Raw genomic sequence first — 19,864 nt, 5'->3', positions numbered from 1 at the left:
TCCATTATCTTGGAGTTGCATTGACCTTAAGACAATGCTGGAAAGTGGGTTAGGACTGCGGCCACAGGGATGGAACAAGAAATAATTCTATACATACAACCTAAATTTTCATTCACTGCTAGGTTAACTCTGCTCTTTTCACAACTTATCCATTCAAATATTCGCAGAAGTACAAAGCAAACAAACAAACAAATCTGATCCTTCACAATCAATGTATTCAGTTGTGTTTGATTTAATCCACATTGCTTATAAAAGTATTAACAGCCTAAGGTGCATGCTTCCCGGCTCAGGCTGTCACAAAAGTGCCATAAAGCACTTCATGACAGCGTAGGCGCTTGGGGCTATTGCAGGAAGACCTGTTAGTATAAGGAACACAGTATGCAGAAGCAGGTAAGGGGAGGGGCAGGAAAGGACTAATGAGAAGGGGGAAGGGTGTGGAGGAAAACTGGTTCTGGAAGGGGGCAGGATCAGCAGCGCTAGCAAACCATATCTGCTCCCCTTCTCAGGCAAGATCTTCCAACATAGCTCTCCTTAAACTTGTGCCAGCAATTTAGCAGACACAGGTTTGAGTAGACCTGTTACAGTGGCTAGGGATTTCCTCAGGGCAAGGGAACAAATGTCCCTTTACCTTAAGGAGACCTCGATTCCCCTGCAGGATGCAATATATGTCACAATGCATCAGTGCAGTGGAGTGGCATTTCCATAGAACTGGCCTGCCCACCCCAGTTAACGTCAACTCAGAAGTAAATCCCACTGGGTTCACTGAGATCTACTCCCAGGTAAGTGTGTATAGGATTGCAGCCTTAACCATAGTTAACCATTGCTATTTTGGGTCCACATCATTTAAGATTTCTTACTTCCTTCTTCTAATTAGCTGCCCCCTTTCATTCAGTTCAGGCCTCATGATGATAATGTAGCACTTGGGGGAGAAGATACAAAACAAGAGCCCCAAACTGGAGGCCAAGATGGAGAAGATCTCCACAGCCACCAAGTGGTACTTTGGTACTCAAGTAGTACTTGGTACTTGGTACTTGGCTACTTTGGTAGCCACCTTTGGTACTCAAGTAGGTTGGCACAAAAGACAACCAAACACTGCAAAAGACCAGCATGCTGAAGGTGATGAACTTGGCTTCGTTAAAGCTGTCTGGCAACTTCCTGGCTAGGAAAGCCACAACAAAGCTGATTATGGCCAGGAAACCCATAAAGCTCAAAATGCAGTAAAACATGACAGCTGAACCTTCATTGCATTCCAGCACAATTTCTGTTGCCATTGAGTGCACATCAAAATCTGGGAATGGTGGAGACTTTGCTAACCATATAGTACAAATAGTGGCTTGCATTAGGAAGCAAGAAAGAACTATGGAGAAAGCCAGTCTTGTGCCCACCCATTTCCTTATGCTGGACCCTGGTTTGGTGGCCAGGAAAGCCAGAACCACAATGATGGTTTTGGCCAACACACAAGAAACAGCCACTGAGAAGATGAGGCCAAAAGCAGTTTGTCGAAGGAGGCATGTCAGTTTCTCAGGTCGACCGATGAACAGGAAAGCAGAAAGGAAGGCGAGCAAGAGGGAGGCGAGAAGAACGTAGGTGAGGTTCCGGTTGTTGGCTTTGACTATGGGAGTGTCCTTGTTCTTCATGAAGATCCCAAGCACCAAAGCAGTGATGAAAGAAAAGGAAAAAGCCAGAGCTGCTAAAATGATCCCCAAAGTTTCTTCATAAGACAAGAAGGTCATTTCTTTTGGAATGCACAAAACCTGGTCCTTACTGGGATATTGATCTTCTGGGCAGTGAAAACAGTCATCCATGTCTGAAAAAAAGAACATGGGGATTTTCTATAACTGGCCCCTCAGGATAGAGTTCAGTGATGTACTTAAGCATTACTAGAAAGTCCTGAATCAGGGCTTTCCAAACCCTGAACCAAGGGCCAGGTCCAGGGTTTGGGGAACGTCCTTTGCTCTGTGAGTAGAGCTTAGCAGTTTCCACGCTGCAAGCATTTCCAGTAGAACTGGGCTCCGGGACACTCTGGGCAGTCATATCTGCCTGGATGTCCTGTTTCACAGCCTTCTGGGCCACCGGGAAACAGAGGCAACTGCCCAGAGTGTCCCGGTGCCCAGATGTACTGGAAATACTTGAGACACCGAGGCTGAATTGTAAGTTCCATTCTGAATGGAGACTGCATTTTCGTCGAATAGCAGTTGTGAGTTTGGTGACCGCTGTCTTAAATGAGGACTGCAAGGTCCAAATGCAAATATGTTTCTACCTTTCTCAACCAAGTATATTTGGCAATCCCCAATTCACTAGGAGCAATTCAGGTTGTTGGCCCCTGTGGTTCATGCATTGTTCTCACCTTAGACATCACAAAGCAGAACTTATCAATACATTCAACTTGTCTGCGAAAGTCAAAGGTTTCCCGTTTTGTGTCTGTGAAATGGGTGCGCACACCCAGGAGCGCACATATCATTTATTCCGTCAGCCCAGGCTCTCTGATTGGTGCTCATCATTATGAATTCTGAACAATTGTTTAAATACAAGGGAAATGAGGTTTTCCGGGGGGGGGGGTTACGAACTATCAAGCAGCGGAGAGGTAGTTGGAGGCATGGGGGAAGGTGGGGAAGTGGCATTCCGGGAAGGGGGGAATGGAGGGAGGGTGGGGAGAGGGCAGGGAGAAGGCATTCCAGGTGGAGGAAGCAGGACGGGATGGAGATGGGACCGGTGAAGCTTCACTCCACCGGATCCAGAGCCTCTCTGTTCCGCCAACACAGAGGCAACACAGAGGCTCTTGATTCTACGCTGACCTTTGGGTCGCCATGGAGTCAAGTAGTTCTACTGCAGGGCTACTTGCTTTTCCTGCGGGGAAGGGGGTGGATGCCACCGCCGGCAGCCTGGAGCGTACTGGATGCATCGGCAGCCATTTTCGGCACTGCCGCAGCCCTGCATGCCAGGCTGCTCAGGATTGGGCTGCCCATCATTAGGAAAATTTCTGGATCACCGTCAATGTATTTGATGAACTCTAAGCAGGACGCGTCCTACCATTCTGATTTGAAATCTTCCCTTCCGGACATTGGAGGCAATCATAGCAGCAAAAGGGTTGTCCTTCCACCTTTATCTTGCTATAGCCAGAATGACAATGGCCATTACACAGAGAAAGGGGTTGTGCCTGTCCGTAAACAAAAGCAGAAAGACATTATGAAAGCATATAAACATACTATATGTTCAGAAGACATAGTTTGGATTTTATATTTCACTGATCACTTTACATTTAAGAAATGAGTAATGCTGGCATGACAGAATGGAAGTGGTACGAACAGAAAGTTGCAACCTGTTATTGGTGACTTCTGCCTAAATGATGCAGGCTTTATTCATAAATGTCCAGCATTTGGTCACATCACTTCTAGTTAGTACTATGTTCTCTGCAATGTCCAACTCAGATCACAGTGCTGTAGAGTTTGGGGAATATGACAACATTCATCAGATTATTTTTACTGCCTCCACACTTTACCCAAAGTCTTCTTCATTGGAACATATGCGTGGCAGGCTACCCCCTGATTAGTGCTCAGCTGTTAATTCCATTGATTCACATGATTTCATGAATCACATGAACAGCAGTATTGTCCTGACAACATTCCCATTCAAGTGAATCATATAAACCTGACAGGGACAACATTTTGCAAAGGGAAGATTTGGGATATAAAATCAGAATTGGGATCAATCTCATCTGATTGACAAGACACAGAGATAGAAGGATTTCAGTGCAGTTGGGTACAGGCTATGTGGTGAAGAACAGCTTGCAAATTGGTGAAAGGGATTCTTACATCTTGAAAGATGAAATCTGTACCTGGTCATAGACACTGGGCCACACAATGGCATCTTCAGCAATGGTGAACATTTGGTCTTTAGGTCCCATGGGCTCTATCCTTCCGACGTTAACTCTACGAAAGCTCTGGTTTGCAAAAGTGATCCAGTTAATAATATCAAACCCAGATATTAATTCCCCATTTTCGTCAAAGGAAAGTGTGTCTCCAACACTGTTGTTGAACATGGAACTTCTCAGGTAGTGGTGAAACTAAATTAAAGCAAAAGAAGGTAATTAATTAGGGATCTCTATGAATGTGGAAATACACAAAAGCTACTGATAGTTCAGAAAGTATGAGTAGCATCTTTATGTAAGAGGACATGGGTCTTCAGGCATAGTTATTTTGTCTGAAAGGTTCAAGAGACACTGTAGCAGGGCAAGATGCTGCTTTGGGGAGCAACCAAGGCTTTTGGGGCCTTTGTTGCTTGCTGGGAGTGCAGAGCACTGAAAGATTTTGTAGTTTGACACTGCTTGGGAAGCCCACAATGCCTAGGGCTTTGTGGCTTGCTGGGAGTACAGAAAGCAGATGCACTGAAGGGTTAGTAGGCACTGAAATAGTAAGGAATCAGAGCAAGGATGAGATGGCAGTTATGGGTTCAAAGGGTAAAATGCTGGCAGGAGAGCTAGAAGCAGAACGCTGGGAGATCGAGAGAGAATGCGCTCCTCCCGGCTAGCCCGCTCAGCCTTTATTGAATCTTAAAAACATGACACAATACTATTACAACATTAAGGGCTATTAAAGGTTAATAAGATTATATTGGCTGCCACTAGCTAGTTCTAGCTTAACCGCAATCCACATTCCTAGATATGATTCTCCATAACATCTTCTTGTTGACAGGCTAAGGAGTTTCAGACTCAGCATGTCACCAAGGCCATGCCGAGTGTGCTCTGCGCAGGTGCAAAGTGTGCTTTGCTTTATTGCCAACGTACCAAGGCTAAAACTAGCACCTCCACATAAACACTACAAGACACAATTCAAGATTGCAAAATTCAAGGTTCTGACAAGAATATTTTAAGTAAAAATTAATATCTCGTTTCATACTAAAAATACATTTCTCGCTACATACTGACATGGACATATGCATTCTCCAAATGTATAACTGTTCATATATGTTAATATATGTACTAATGTGTGTGCTATCCCACCACCACCCACCCACCCACCCCCCCCCAAAAAAAAACAAAAAACAAAAAAAACCTGCATTTACATACAGGTCATGCCTCATTATCCAAGAAACCTGGAATTGGGTCTTTAAAGCGATTTTTTCCACTGATCTGGTATCCACTGATTTTTTTTTAATCCACTGAGGATTTCAGAGTCATTGGTGTACATGGCACCAGTCTCACAACTCTCTTTGACCTCCCACAGCTGCAAGAAAAGTTTTAGTTTTTTGTTTTTTTAAAATAAACAAAAAAATTTCAGGAGCAACCTACTAATTGAAAATGGCAGGTGAATTTACTCTTAAATGCCAAAAGTTTAGTGCTGACGTACATGGATAATATTTTACAGATTTATGGGACAACCAACAGTGGTTGCACAGATAGAGATGATGTGTTTGGGACATTACCTGCCATGGCTGCTGATTCAGAAACCTCCATCTCCCACTATCCACCATTGTCCTGTGTTTGTACTTGGATGGATGGAGGGCACTCACAGCATGTGCCACAGCATAGACCACGTTGTAGACACTGTAGCTGTGGGAAGTCATGCTTACTTCAAAGACAGATGAGGGGAGGGTCTCCAACTTCTCCTCCCCATTGCAGGGATTTCCATTGTCATTGTCTTTGTTAGAGTCGGGGAAAAAACAATCAAAGGCCTGTTCCCAGAAGAACTTGATGAAGCCATCTTCTCTATCTGAGGCAGGATTTCTGCTCTGAAGGAATTTCTGAAATCCTACAACCTCCTTTGAGGGCACTGCAAAGGAGATGGCGCCATGCATGAACTCCACGCTGAAAGTTCTTTGAAAGGGAAGTGATGTGAAATCCATCTGGGCTTGCATAATCCAAACTTTGCCTTTTGTCTTCATTGGTATATCCTCATATTCTTTCAAGAGGGGGAATATTCTTGAAAGTGCAGTGCTCTGAATTTCACCATATAAGAGCACAACAGTGGCAGTGCTTCCTAATATCGTTTTGTATGCCCCATGCCACAACTCCAGCATTTCATAGACTTCATTGGAGAAAGATTCTTTGGGCAAGGCTTCTACAAAAGCAAAGCAGATGCCTTCTTGGGTGAATGTGGGGAGCACGTTCTGAACAAACCACTCTCCACTGTCACCAGGTACATAAATCACCCCAACCCACGTCCACCTGAAATGTAGCAGCAACTTGAGAAATCCCTTATATTGATGGTCACTTTTTGGAAACATCCGGTGAAAGTAAACAGCCTTGGTTTCATGATTCAGAACTGGGACAGAGCCATATACAAGCTAGAGAACATTGAAAAATGGAATGATACATGTCTACACAGAAACAAATGCTTGTGTCTCTCTTTCTGTGACAGAGTTATGAGAGTACAGGCAGGATCTTGGTATCCACAGGGGATCCATTCCTGGGCCTCCCATGGTTACTGAAACCCATGGATAAGGGAATATGCAAGTCCAGTTCACTACGACCACTATGACCTCTGGATACGACCACCAGAGTCTGGAGTCTTGTGTGCTCCCTGAGGCATCTCGTGGGCTACTGTGAGACACAGGAAGCTGGACTAGGTGGGCCTTTGGCCTGATCCAGCAGGGCTTTTCTTACCATGTGAGTAAACAAGGCTTCACAGATCTGGAGACACGAAACCCATGGTGAAAAGATGGATGCTATCAAAAGAAGGGAGGAGGAATGTAGTGACTTCAGAGAAAACAGGACTGATTACAGACCTAAAGAGAGATGGTAGCTGGGGGAAAAGGGCATGAGAATGCACAAGGCACAAGGCTTCCCGATGTGGGGAATGGGGTGCACTAAAGTTGTAAAAACATGCCAATGAATTAGAGGGAGAAGAACAACTTACATTGTTCCTTGTGTTTATTAACCACCATATTCTTCTCAGATGCTTACAGGTACACACTTGTCCAGATTCTTTCCAGAACAAGGCATTCAGCCTCCCTCTTTCCTCTTTCAGTGAGGAGCAGCACTGTTCATAGACGGCTTAGCAGGTTCGCCTTCCATGGCTAGGGAGGAGGAAAGAGGTTCCCCCACCCTTTCAGCTTGACTGACTGGAGATCCAAAAACAGCCTCTCCCCCTCTGTTTGAAACGAACAGGAGCGGCAAAGGAAAAGTGAAGAGAAAGGGAGGTGGGGCACCCCCCTCCCTTCCGAGACTTGGAATTGCGCATTTACATATCAGACTTCTACATGCAGCCTCCCCTTCCCAGCCCACACCACTCATGCTCACTTCAAAGAGAAGGCACACTGAGGAGAGAGAGAGGCTGCACGCAGACCTCTTGTAAGCAGGACCGGCTTTAGGCTGATTGGGCTGATTACTCCAAATTGGGCCCCGTGCCAGGAAAATTGACTCTAGCCTAGTATATGATTTATAATAAAATGAACTTGGATACATTTTGTGCATTAACTCACATGCACTTTTCAAGCACATGTTTTGATTGCTTTCCACTCTTTCATAGATCTATAACATCTATAAGTGATATTTATACCTCTATAATATTACAGACCGTGGCTGTGAACCTGGGGCCCCACCACTAATGTTTCCCCACAGCTTCTAAGGTCAGCTCTGCTTCTAAGTAGAGGGAAGGGACATGTTGTCTCCCCAGCCTGCTTGCTTACTCACCCCCAGCTACCCTGTCCCTTCATCTACGCAGGTGCATGTACAAATGAGCCTGGGGGTGGCAAAATTGGGGGAACACAGGCTGTCACTGGCTATCAGGGTAATATTTATGAATGAGAAGTTCACTGTCCTTATAAAATGTGCTGCTTTAAGAGCCATAGATATTTGTGCATATTGATCTAACTCTCATTCCAGATGATCAAACAACTGACCCTCAGCTTACACTTGTCTGCAGTTTAATGAAATCTGATGGCAGCGTACCTGTGGTATCTTGTAGTTGCACAAAATGTTTGCTATGCAGTTCCACATGGGAGAGTTGGGTCCCCCAATGGCAGCTACTACGTTGTCCTGTAGGTCACACTTGTAGTTGGGGATGAATTTGCTCTTTGTGGAGAGAAGCTCTAGGGAGGCATAGTATGTCCAGCTTGCCATGAAATAACTATTATAGATGTTGAAACCCAAAGTGGCATTGGGTAAGATATGGGGATTTTCATTTATCTCCTTTACAGCAAATTCCAAGGCCAGGATATGCTGGTAGGTCTGAATCAATACCCTACAATGAGAGTTGCATGTTCTATCACAGTGGGTATGTTTAAGGATAACACTTTTTCCACTTTGAAATCCAACATATATTTGGTAATGACACTACAAATAAAGAATGGCCACAATTGATGAAGTGAGAAGAGCCATTGGTGCCTAGACCTGGAATGTAAACTTCTCTGAATAACAGCTGGTAATTCTGAATGACTACAAAGAAAGTGATATGACATTGCAACACATTTGCTGCACAATATGACATTTACTTAAATTTAAGGAAGCTTTGCTAGATGCAGTGGAGCCTCCTGCATACAGAAGCAAGCATGGAAAGGAAGTACAGAAGGAAAATCCATAGATGCTTGCCAGCTAGACATTTTTTTTAATTACTGCAGCTGCCAGGACTTGCACCAGAGGTTGGGGTACTTAGGCAGCTGCCCAAAGGCTCACTAGTGATCCATGCGACTGCATCTGTGCCCGTTTCCTTCAAGTTGTGTTGGGCAGAGTGACTCTCTCAGGGACCACCCAGAGAGGAGGAAGCCAATTCAGGGTGGTTTACACAAGTGTCCCCAGAAGCAATGCATGTATGTTGGCTGTGAGGGTGGGTGGTGAGGGGAGCGGGTCAGGAAAGGGATGGAATGGGGCGTGTGGGAGAAAGGAGCACAGTAGGAAGAATGCAGGAGAGAGGGGATGGATCCCAGTGACACCGGCATATGGAAGGACTCCATCCCCATTACTTCTCCTCTTCCCTCTCCCTTACTCTCCTCACTTCTGCTGCAGCAAAATGGTTGGAACACTCCAAGGAGGTACATTGGGGCAACAGAGACATGCCCCAAGCGTAAGGGAACAAATGCTCCCTTAACCCCTGCTTACTCGATAAGTGGCACTTTTTAAGGGGGTGCCCTTCTTTTATTTAGCAGGGGGAGAGTAACTGACCCTCCTCACTGCAGCAGTGTCTTTTCTAGTGGCTGTCTGCTGATGTTCTTTTGCATCTTTTTAGATTGTGAGTCCTTTTGGAGTTGTTTGTTTGATTTTCTCAGTAAACCGCTTTGTGAACTTTCTGTGGAATAGCGGTATATCCTCCTGTATGACGCAGCCTGCAATCCATTGACCCGGCGGCATTTCTAGTTAGGATTCAGCTGTTTGCTGGCATTCATATGAAACTCAATTCAAAATTACATCACTTGTCAAATGTGTTCTCAAAATCAATACAAAGAGCATCCTCGGCATTCCCGTCACCCACTCAGCTAGTCACCCAATTAAAAAACACATTTGGAACAATTTAATGCTGCATTACATGTCATACAAAAAGATTCACTTGATGATAAGGAATTTCTTAAAATGCCAGTCTTGCCATTCATTCCCATCGCAGTCACGACTATCTCAATCCCATCTCAACCTGTCCAATCAGTATTTCTGAGCATAATATCTGAAAACATGCATGAAAGTTTCAAGAAAGTCAACTCCTTACAGGCGATCATCAAGCAGTCCCTGAGATGGATGTCTTCTGAAAGTTTGTGGGTCAGAAATCAGGTAGCTTTGAGAAATAATGCCACCAATGATGAAGTCTCCAGACTCATAATAACTGTAATGGAGAGGAACATGCTCGCCTCCGGCACACTTCGTAATAGGGGTACTGTACACTCCTTGAGGCAGGCATGTTAATAGTAACACCATGAATTGCAACATCCTCTAGGACTATCTACCTTTTGTAAACCCATTCACCGTATCCAGATTGTGCCATATATTTAGATGTTTCTGAAGAGAGCAATGATTCCCATGAGACTTGGAGAAATCAGTCAAGTCATCATACTTAATTTGATAATGACAAGGGGAGAAAATCATCTCCTGAGTGTTATGGACACCCTGAGACATGTCAGAAGAAAACATGTTGATGTGAACCAGGTAAACTTGGCAGGAGGTGAAAGATGTAATGAAAGCTAAGCCAGAGACAATGTTCCAACCCAATGGTTGCCAAACCCTTAATCTCCAAAGCGCACTTCATCCTCCCTGGTGATTGTGACACAGACCTCTTGGCAGTGCCTCAGTGCCATTTGAGAAGCCCTAGAGACCTCATCTGGGTCGTGCCAGGCCTATGACTCACTTTAATGGCCTCTGCAAGCCTTGGAATGCCCTGCAGACACATTGAAAGCAATTTTGGGTAAAATGAGAAGTTGTGTCCGCAAACCAGAAGTTGCTTCCAGTTGATTCTGTGGGGCATTCTGAGGCCTGCGGAGGCCAATAAAGTAGGTCACAGGGCTGGTGTGACTAGGAAAAGGAATCCACAACTTCCCAATTAGGCATTGTAGCACTACCAGAAGCATTGGGTCTGGCACACATGGAGTTGTGACCCACCGCACATGGACCCACACTTTGTGAAAAGCTGTTCTAACCCACTGCATGGGAGGGACTCCAGAAATGAGGTCCACATCCCCTGTTGGGCATTTATTGGTACCATCAAGGTTTTAACACTGCACCACTAAGTACATTGGACTAACTTTTGGTAAGAAACAGTTAACTGGAACTAGATTGGGTCCACAAATTTCAGATATTATATTCCTTTCTTCTTTTCAGTTGCCCCCTTTCATTCAATTCAGGCCTCAGCACTATAATGTAGCATTTCGGGGAAAAGATACAAAATAGTAAACCAGCCCCAGAAGCTAAGATGGAGAAGATCTCCACAGCCACCATGTACTTCCCCTTGGTGCTCAAGTAGGAGGGAACAAAGGACAACCAAACACTGCAAAAGACCAACATGCTGAAGGTGATGAACTTGGCTTCATTGAAAGTATCTGGTAACTTCCTGGCTAGAAAAGCCACAGTGAAGCTGACAATGGCCAGGAAGCCCATAAAGCCCAAGATACAGTAAAACATGAGAGCTGAACCTTCATTACATTGCAGTACAATTTCTTTGGTGATTGAGTGCATGTCAGCATCTGGGAATGGAGGGGATGTTGAGAGCCACACAGTACAAAGTGTGGCTTGAAAAAGGGAGCAGGAAAGAACCATCGAGCTGGCCAGTTGATTCCCCGCCCATTTCCTCACCCTCGAGCCTGGCTTGGTAGCCATGAAAGCTAAAATGACAATGGTGGTCTTGGCCAATATACAGGAAACAGCCACTGTGAAGATGATGCTGAAACCAGTTTGTCGAAGTGGACACATTATCTTCCCAGGCTGTCCAATGAAGATCAAAACACAAAGGAAGCAGAGCAAGAGAGAGATGAGGAGAGCATAGGTGAGGTTCCGGTTGTTGGCTTTGACAATGGGAGTGTCTTTGTTCTTCATAAAGATGCCCATCACAGAAGCTGTGATGAAAGAAAAGGAAAGGGCTGAAGTGGCCAAACCAATTCCCAAAGGATCCCCATAAGACAAGAAGCTGATGATTTTTGGAGCACAGGAATCCTGGCCAGGGTTTGAATACTGATCTTCTGGACATTCAAAGCAATTATCAGTGTCTGGAAAACAAGAGCTGGTTTCAGTATATGACTGCCCCGTACACAATTCACTGCTGTAACTAAGCATTCCTATTACAGAATCTGGAATCAAAGCTGCTAATTGGAAACTGAAAGGATTATTTTGCAGTTGGGATGGGGGTCAATTCCTCCCCCCAATTTAGTGGGATGTGATCTGGTCGATTCCAGCTAACCATGGATGGCAATATTTGAAGTTAACACTACCTCCACATTGTGGATTATTATTTATGTAACAGCACCAATGTCCATTGTAAATTATTATTGATTGATTAGGCAATACAGAAAATATTGACAGATGGACGGTTGATTTATCAAGGGGAGTAAAAGAGTAAATTCAGCAGGTACAGTGTGCTTTATGTTCTTATCAGACAGCAGACGTGACAACCAGTTAACAACACTTTCTAATTTGAGCCATTTTTATCTGTTCCAGTAGTGTAGCTAGAGGGGGTGCAAAGCACTAAGTTTTGCAGGGAGCCTCACCATGATGTGCAAGCTGCCTCCTCCCCTTTGGAGCCTTTCTATTCGCCTCAGTTTTGCTCTAGCAGCCCAGAATGGCGTCGAAAAGGAGGGGGACTGGTCTCTTGCATGGCGCGGTGAGGCTGCCTGCAAATCCTTGTGCTTTGGACCCCCTCTAGCTACTCTACTGATTTGGACAATCTGATACAGAGATGCTGCCTATACAAATGTTGATGTTGACATGACATATCTTACTGTCTTGGGTTGAAATCTTCCCTTCTGGACACGGGAGGAAGTCGTAGCAGCAAAAAAGCTCCCCTTTCTTCTTTCTCCTGAAGAAACCTGAATGACAATTGTCATTACACACTGAAAAGGGCAGTACCTGCTGGGAAATGGGAGTGGGGAATATTTCAGCATCATGAGATGTGTTTTGGGAATAAACATCTCTCAAAGAAGACGGTCTGCTACTGGCTCTGCTTCCCCACAATCACTACTGGTGCACCCCACCAGCCCTGCCTTACTGTGTGGCGGGGAGCCAGGAGGACTTCACTGTCTCAAGAATGGGCTGGGCAGGCGTATCAGCTCCACCTGCAAAACCAGCAATCAAGTGGTTCCAGTTTGCTTCTGCTCCTTCAGGCTTGTTACAAATGCATTACAAATTGCTTTGATATTCCACCCTGGTGCTTTTTTTGGTCAGTTTCTAAATTGATCACTTTACAGCTCTTGCTCCTGTTATAATAGACTTGGCATCCTAAAGTAAGGCTAACCCCAAATGCCCCTTCAGTTTCCTACAGATCAATCCTAACCTGCCCTGGACCAGGTAGGCCAGCAGGCCTGCCCCACATCCAAGGTAGGGTTAGGACTGAAAGTGGCTCAGCCTGGGGTAAGGGGAATTGCTTATTCTTACCCCAGGTAAAGCGGTGGCAGCAGCCCTAATGGGGCTACTCAAATCTCTGCCACTGATCCTAGCAGCCCGGAACTGCTACAGACTGCCCAGGAATGAGGATAGGATTCCTCTCCCAGTGGCGCGAAAGTGCTTTACGACACATCCGTGACACTGATGGGCCAACGCAAGGGACGTTTGCTGGCCCAGCGCACTTTCAGGATTGCACCCATAGTCTCATTTGCAGGTTTCAACATTGAAAACAAGTTTATTGATTCATATTGATGACATGGCAAAATTGGTAACTGGAGCTCTTCTCAGAGGCTGCATTTGGCATCCACCCTTTTATCTTCAAGAAGTCCTGTAGTATTGACCCAACTAACCATAAAGCATTCTTCTAAGGCAGTGGTTCCCACACTTTTTAGCATCAGGACCAACGTTAAAAAATGTTCACTTTACCAGCTACTCAAGCCTTTGTGGTTATAATGGTGACTGGGCAGCAGTCAACACTGAGAAATCTATAAGATATACTTGAAAAGTTCAAATACCCCACCTGGTTAAACCTGCTGGGCCAAACAATGGCTTCCTCATGAACAGTGAGCACCTTGTCTGTGGAAGTCACCGGGTCTACTTTTCCAACTTTGACTCTCAGAAAAGACATGTTTGGGAATGTGACCCAGTTGATAAGATCATATCCAGCTAATAATTCCCCATTTTCATCAAAGGAAATCCTTTTCCCAGTAGTGGTGTTAAAGGCGACGTTTCTCAAATAGTGGTGGAGCTACAAGGAACCACAACAGAAGAAGAATTTCAAAGGAGGCACAAGACATACTAATACATAAGAGTGTGTTCATCTTTGACAATCGAGGGATAGGATGAAGAGCTCGAACTTAACTAAATCCCCACATGGTGATGTAGCAGCATTGGCACGGGCTACACTACCATGCTGTGGGGAATTTTTGGCCACTGGTGGTCTCTTTGGGATGAGAGGACATTTATCCCTGTGCTCCAGGACATGTCTCAGCAGCCATAATGGGCCTATTCAGACCTGCTCCAGTGTTATTTGCTAGAGCAAGTCCACACTGATCTTTGCAGGTGGATCAGGCCCAGAAAGGGTCTCAGGTTTCACTGCACACTGTTACCAATTCCACCCCCTCCTGGACCCAATATGCGCACCCCCCACTCCCCTCCCCTCCCTGTTCCGCTCACCACCACCATGTTCAACTCACAGAAGCCCCAGTCTATTCTGTCCCCTTCTCCAGGTTTACCTGCTCCAACAGGCCTCCATCACTCTCCCACCACGTGCAGGAAGTCTCTGGCCTTCCTACTGGCGTGCTGGTTTCCTGCACTCTCGTGAAATGCACTTTTGCAGTAGCCTGCACCTGTTGAACACACTTTAAACCGGTGCAAATATTTAAAAGCTTTATCCAGGCTACTTTTAGTAATGGTGGTGGTCATGGTAGTAGCAGTAAAATACCAATGAATACAAGCTAGTAGTGTTGTTCTGTTGATGGTGCTTCTATGTACACGACACTTTTCAGAGGAACAAAATCCAATTCCAGAAAGAAACACAGCAGAGGCAATTAGGAGAACACCCTACGAGCAGGTTTACAAGAGAACTAACATGAACCTGAAAAGCAAAGCAAATGCTGCCTTGTGCATGGGTTAATAAATGAAGGAGTGTGCAGATTTTGCCAGAACTATCTCCTTTTCCAAGAAATTCTGGGTATCCACTTGGAATCGGCTTCTGTCTCTGTAAAGAACATATTAAACTGAGGAATGATGCCTTCATCCATCCCATCTGATTCCATCCCTTAGTCCAGTGGTTCTCAAACTTTTTAGAGGCCTAGAGGCTGCTGACTGATGCTGATGGGGCATCAGAGCTCCCCCTCCAGCAGCAGCTTGTCCAGCCCTTGATAGCATGTTGGCAACCTTCAGTCTCGAAAAACTATGGTATCGCACTCTGAATGATGGTTCTGGCACAGCGTCTAGTGTGGTTGAAAAGGCCAATCCGGGAGTGATAATCCCTTCCACACCAGGAGCAAGGGCAGTCTGTCCCTGGTCTGTCTCCCTGGCTATGGGCCTTCCTTCTTTGCCTCTTTGCCTCAGACTGTTGGCAAAGTGTCTCTTCAAACTGGGAAAGGCCATGCTGCACAGCCTGCCTCCAAGCAGACCGCTCAGAGGCCAGGGTTTCCCACCTGTTGAGGTCCACTCCTAAGGTCTTCAGATCCCTCTTGCAGATGTCCTTGTATCGCAGCTGTGGTCTACCTGTAGGGCGCTTTCCTTGCACGAGTTTTCCATAGAGGAGATCCTTTGGGATCCGGCCATCATCCATTCTCACGATATGACCGAGCCAACGCAGGCGTCTCTGTTTCAGCAGTGCATACATGCTAGGGATTACAGATCGTTCCAGGACTGTGTTGTTTGGAACTTTGTCCTGGCAGGTGATGCCGAGGATGCATCGGAGGCAGCGCATGTGGAAAGCATTCAGTTTCCTCTCCTGTTGTGAGCAGAGTCCATGACTCGCTGCAGTACAGAAGTGTACTCAGGACGCAAGCTCTGTAGACCTGGATCTTGTTCTTTCAGCTTCTTGTTGGACCAGACTCTCTTTGTGAGTCTGGAAAACATGGTATCTGCTTTACCGATGCGCTTGTTTAGCTCGGTATCCAGAGAAAGAGTGTTGGAGATCGTTGAGCCAAGGTACATAAAGTCATGGACAACCTCCAGTTCATATGCAGAGATTGTAATGCAGGGAGGTGAGTCCACTTCCTGAACCATGATCTGTGTTTTCTTCAGGCTGATTGTCAGTTCAAAATCTTGGCAGGCCTTGCTAAAACGATCCATGAGCTGCTGGAGATCTTTGGCAGAGTGGGCAGTGACAGCTGCATTGTCGGCAAAGAGGAAGTCACGAAGACATTTCAGCTGGACTTTGGACTTTACTCTCAGTTTGGTGAGGTTGAAGAGCCCTTGATAAACAGAACGTAATCTGCCCTGTGGGTTTCATGAACCACCAAAAAGTAGGTCATGACAAACTGGTGGTTCCAGGACCCACAGTTTGAGAACTACTGCCTTAGTCCCTTTTCTTCCATCTCCCCTGCCTCCTGCTCCTGAGTTGACAGAAGGTGAAGGGGGATAACAATATGCAGACATGAATAGGAGAGAAAACCGGGTGAATTAGTCCTCATTATGGCTATGCATCTGTTGAAAAGGAGGGGACTCTAGATTTCAACCCACTCTTGCAATCAGCCATCCAGTTTTGGAGTTGCGTGAGATGGTCAAGAACTTCCCTCTATTCACTCTCTCCAACCCATGCATAATACCACATGTCTCAATTATGCCCCCCCGGCACCTTCTTTCTAGACTGAATAGCCCCAAACACAGTGGACTTTATTCTTATGGGAGATATCCCCATCCACTATTCTTTTTGTTCACCATTACCTGCCATGGTGGATGATTTCGGATCTTCTCTCTCCTTCCATTTGCCATTGCTCTGTTTTCGAATTTTGACAAGTACATGGAATGCAAAGCATGTGCCACAGCATAGACCGCATTGTAGACGCTGTAGCTGTGGCTAGTCATGCTGGTTTCAAACACAGACCCAGGAAGAGTCTCCAGCTTCTCCTCTCCAGTGCAGATCTCTCTGCCCACCTGATTTGCGACAGAGCTGGGGAATGAACATTCAAATGCCTTTTCCCAGAATTCCCTGAGAAAGCCATCTTCTTTATGGGAGGCAGGATTTCTGAGCTTGATAAATTTCTGGAATTCAAGTAGCTCTTCAGAGTGAATGGCAAAAGACAGAGCGCCGTGGAGGAAACCAATGTCCCAATGCCTTTGGAAGGAAAATGATGTGAACTCCATCTGGGCTGTCATAATCCAGACTTTACCCTTCATCTTTGCTGCTATACCCTCAAACTCAGCAAAGTGGTTCAGCATCCTCAAGCTCATTGTGGTCTGAATTTCTCCATACACAAGCACAACATTGGCAGTGCTTCTCTGAATGGTGTTGATTGTTTGGAAACTGTCGCTCTCTATTTTGTTAATAGATGACGATATGGCTGCAAATCGTGCTATGAAGTCAAAGCAGATGCCTCTCTGGGTAAACACAGCAAGCACATTATCTATAAATACCTCCGTATTATCTTCATTATGAGAAACCACTCCAATCCACGTCCACGCAAAATGTAACAGTAACTGGAGAATCCCTCTATATTGATGGGCTTCAGCAGGGACCATCTGATGGAAGAAGACTTGAGTGTTGTCCTTCATCACTGGAGGACAGCCATACAGAAACTAAAGATAATTTGAAACAGGGGATGGGAAGATATAGTTTCAAAATAAGCTCTACGCATAGGTTTTGGTTTATACTGATGCACTTGCCAAATGGTTTCAGGGCAAGCATTTGGCCACTGAGATCCAATCAAGTTTCAATTTGCTATTCAGTCAGTCTGTATATATATATATATAGTGATTTTCAACCACTGTGCCATGGCACTTTGGTGAGCCATGAGGGGTCCACACATGTGCCACGGGACTTTGGGAGATGGTCATTTATTAGTAGGGTCATTGGGAAATGTGAGCCCATCACCAATAGAATGCTGTGCCTTGTCAATGGGCAAAAAACCGATGCTAAACAATTTTAGCATCTTGCCAGTGTGCCAGGAGATGAAAAAGGTCGACAATTGCTGATATAGAAGAAGGAGTCAAAATAATACTTATTTGGATCAATATGATGGAAATATAAAGGCAGAATTTCAGAAGGCATTTTGATGCAAAGACTGTACACTGTGGATTAGCAACATGCAATAGAATACTAGAAGACTGTTAGATTGCCAAAGTTTGTTGGACACCTAGGGTTATTGGAAGGACATGGCGCATATCTACACTCTCCAATTCCTTTCCTAGGCTGTGCTTCCAGTTCTGCTGATCCTTTGTATCTAAACAGACAAGAATCAAATTCATAACAAGGAATGGAGGGCAGCTTATTCGCTGGAGGGTGAATTAGACAGACCGTCTCACTTCGAACTTTACTAATAGTGCACCTGACCCAAAGGTTTCCCAGTGACATAGTAATAAACACTTTATTCATCTCGCTTTCATCTGCTTTGCTAATGTCCACATCTTACCTGTGGAATCTTGTACTTGCACAGAATGGTGGCCATATGTTGGGGAACTATAGAGGTAGGTCCCCCAATGACAGCCACTGGAATGCTTTTTCTGCCACACTTGTAGTTAGGCACAATTCTGCCCCACCCAAAGAGAAGTTCTACTGAGGCACGATAGATCCAGCTTTCAGTGAAGTGGCTGTTATAGAGGTGGAAGCCCAGAGTGGCATTGGGTAAAAACAAGGGATTTGCGTTGATCTCCTTGACTGCAAATTCCAAGGCCAGAATGTGCTGATAATTCTGAGTCAGGAACCTGCAATGAGCATGACAAGCCTACGTAAATAAGATCACAGCATTTGTTTTACACCGTACAGGGGTTTCTTGATTCAGAGTTAAAGCCTTTCACCTCTATGATGCCAGCTGTCTTAGAAAAGAAGGAGGATATTCATCATTATTGTTATTCTAAAACTAGGGACAGGCATTCTTTCAGAAAAGAAAAAGGCAGTGCTTTTTTGTAAAAGAAAAGGTGCAGGAACTCACAACTTGTTAAATAAATAAATAAATATTATTTATTTATTTATTTATTTATAAACCATTTTTATTGGAGAAATAAAATCTTTTTTATGTGCTTCCCCCCTAAAGATGAACTTACTTCTGAATAGACATGCATAGAATTGGGCTGTCAATCTCCACATCGCCTTCCCCCTAGCTACTTCTTCTACACATGGGGAAAAATACCGTACAGGTGCACTTGTAGTGTGTCGTATGTAGTGTGGCACTATGAGGATAGGAAGCAGTGAATGGATTCCAAAAAATGGCTTACATGAGTTCCATGTAGTAAAATTACTCTAAGCAACTGTGGGAGTAAGAACAAAAAAGGAATTCTTACAGGAGAGGGGTCCTTAGGTACACATAGAAACAGCTACGTCTGCAAACAAACGATTAAATATGGTTTAATTCAGGTATCCGAATACTCTGTGTCTTTGGGAAGGCACTTGGCATGCAATTGTATGTTCTCTGCTGCCCTGACCAGCTGCTGTGCATTGCTGGAGAGGAGCTGCAAATGCTGGCTGGCGGAGGGCATGCTTGTGGGGGAAGGATGAGGAGGATATCTGGCAAGGCTGGACAGCACGTTGTGCACACGTAGAATCCCTTTTCACCTGCCCTTAGCATGTGAAAACGGGTGCAGATATATATCTCTACCAGGATTAAGAGCCCAATCCTAGGTATGTCTGAAGTAATTCTTGTTCTAGTCAATAGAGCTTACTCCCAGGAAAGTGCCTAGGATTGCAGCCTAAGAGCCCAATCCTATGCATGTCTACTCAGAAGTCCACTTTAGTAAATGGAGCTTACTGTGGATAGGATGGCAGCCTCAGGGCCCAATCCTGTGCCTGTCTCCTCAGAAGTCTGTCCCATTAGAGTCAATGGGGCTTCCTCCCAGGAAAGTGTGGAGAGGACTGCAGCCTCAGAGCCCTTCCTCTGCCTGTCTACTCAGGCTGCAAGGCTAAGGCAATTTCCTGGGAGGAAGCCCCATTGAACACAATGGAACTGACTTCTGAGGAGACATGCATAGGCTTGGGCCCTCCGGCTGCAAGGCTATGCACCTTTTCCCAGGAGCAAGCCCCATTGAGCACAATGAGACTTACTTCTGAGTAGACACGCCTAGGCTCGTGCTGCAGATTGGCATGGGGGCTGCACCAGCCAGCTTCCTTCCCCTCCTCCTCTGCCAAGCCAGTACCTGGGCATTCCATGGGTGCCGCAGCCCATCTCCCTGGCTGGCTGTCCATCC

At 45.3% G+C, this 19,864-nt stretch overlaps 1 protein-coding gene across 1 annotated transcript; it reads right to left on the bottom strand.

The window, feature by feature from the left end:
* Positions 1–286: 286 nt before the first annotated feature.
* Positions 287–9,850, bottom strand: LOC136653777 (vomeronasal type-2 receptor 26-like). Its single transcript, XM_066630656.1, has 8 exons — positions 9,633–9,850; positions 7,889–8,066; positions 5,422–6,282; positions 3,836–4,063; positions 3,031–3,157; positions 1,040–1,807; positions 858–1,005; positions 287–356 (listed from the first exon to the last, which is right to left on the bottom strand). Exons 1-8 carry the CDS (start codon positions 9,848–9,850, stop codon positions 287–289), a joined length of 2,598 nt encoding a protein of 865 aa, XP_066486753.1.
* Positions 9,851–19,864: the final 10,014 nt, after the last annotated feature.

The sequence above is a fragment of the Tiliqua scincoides genome, chromosome 5 (assembly GCF_035046505.1).
Source record: "Tiliqua scincoides isolate rTilSci1 chromosome 5, rTilSci1.hap2, whole genome shotgun sequence".
Classification (NCBI taxonomy): domain Eukaryota; kingdom Metazoa; phylum Chordata; class Lepidosauria; order Squamata; family Scincidae; genus Tiliqua; species Tiliqua scincoides.
This window is presented reverse-complemented; position numbering and strand designations above follow the sequence as displayed.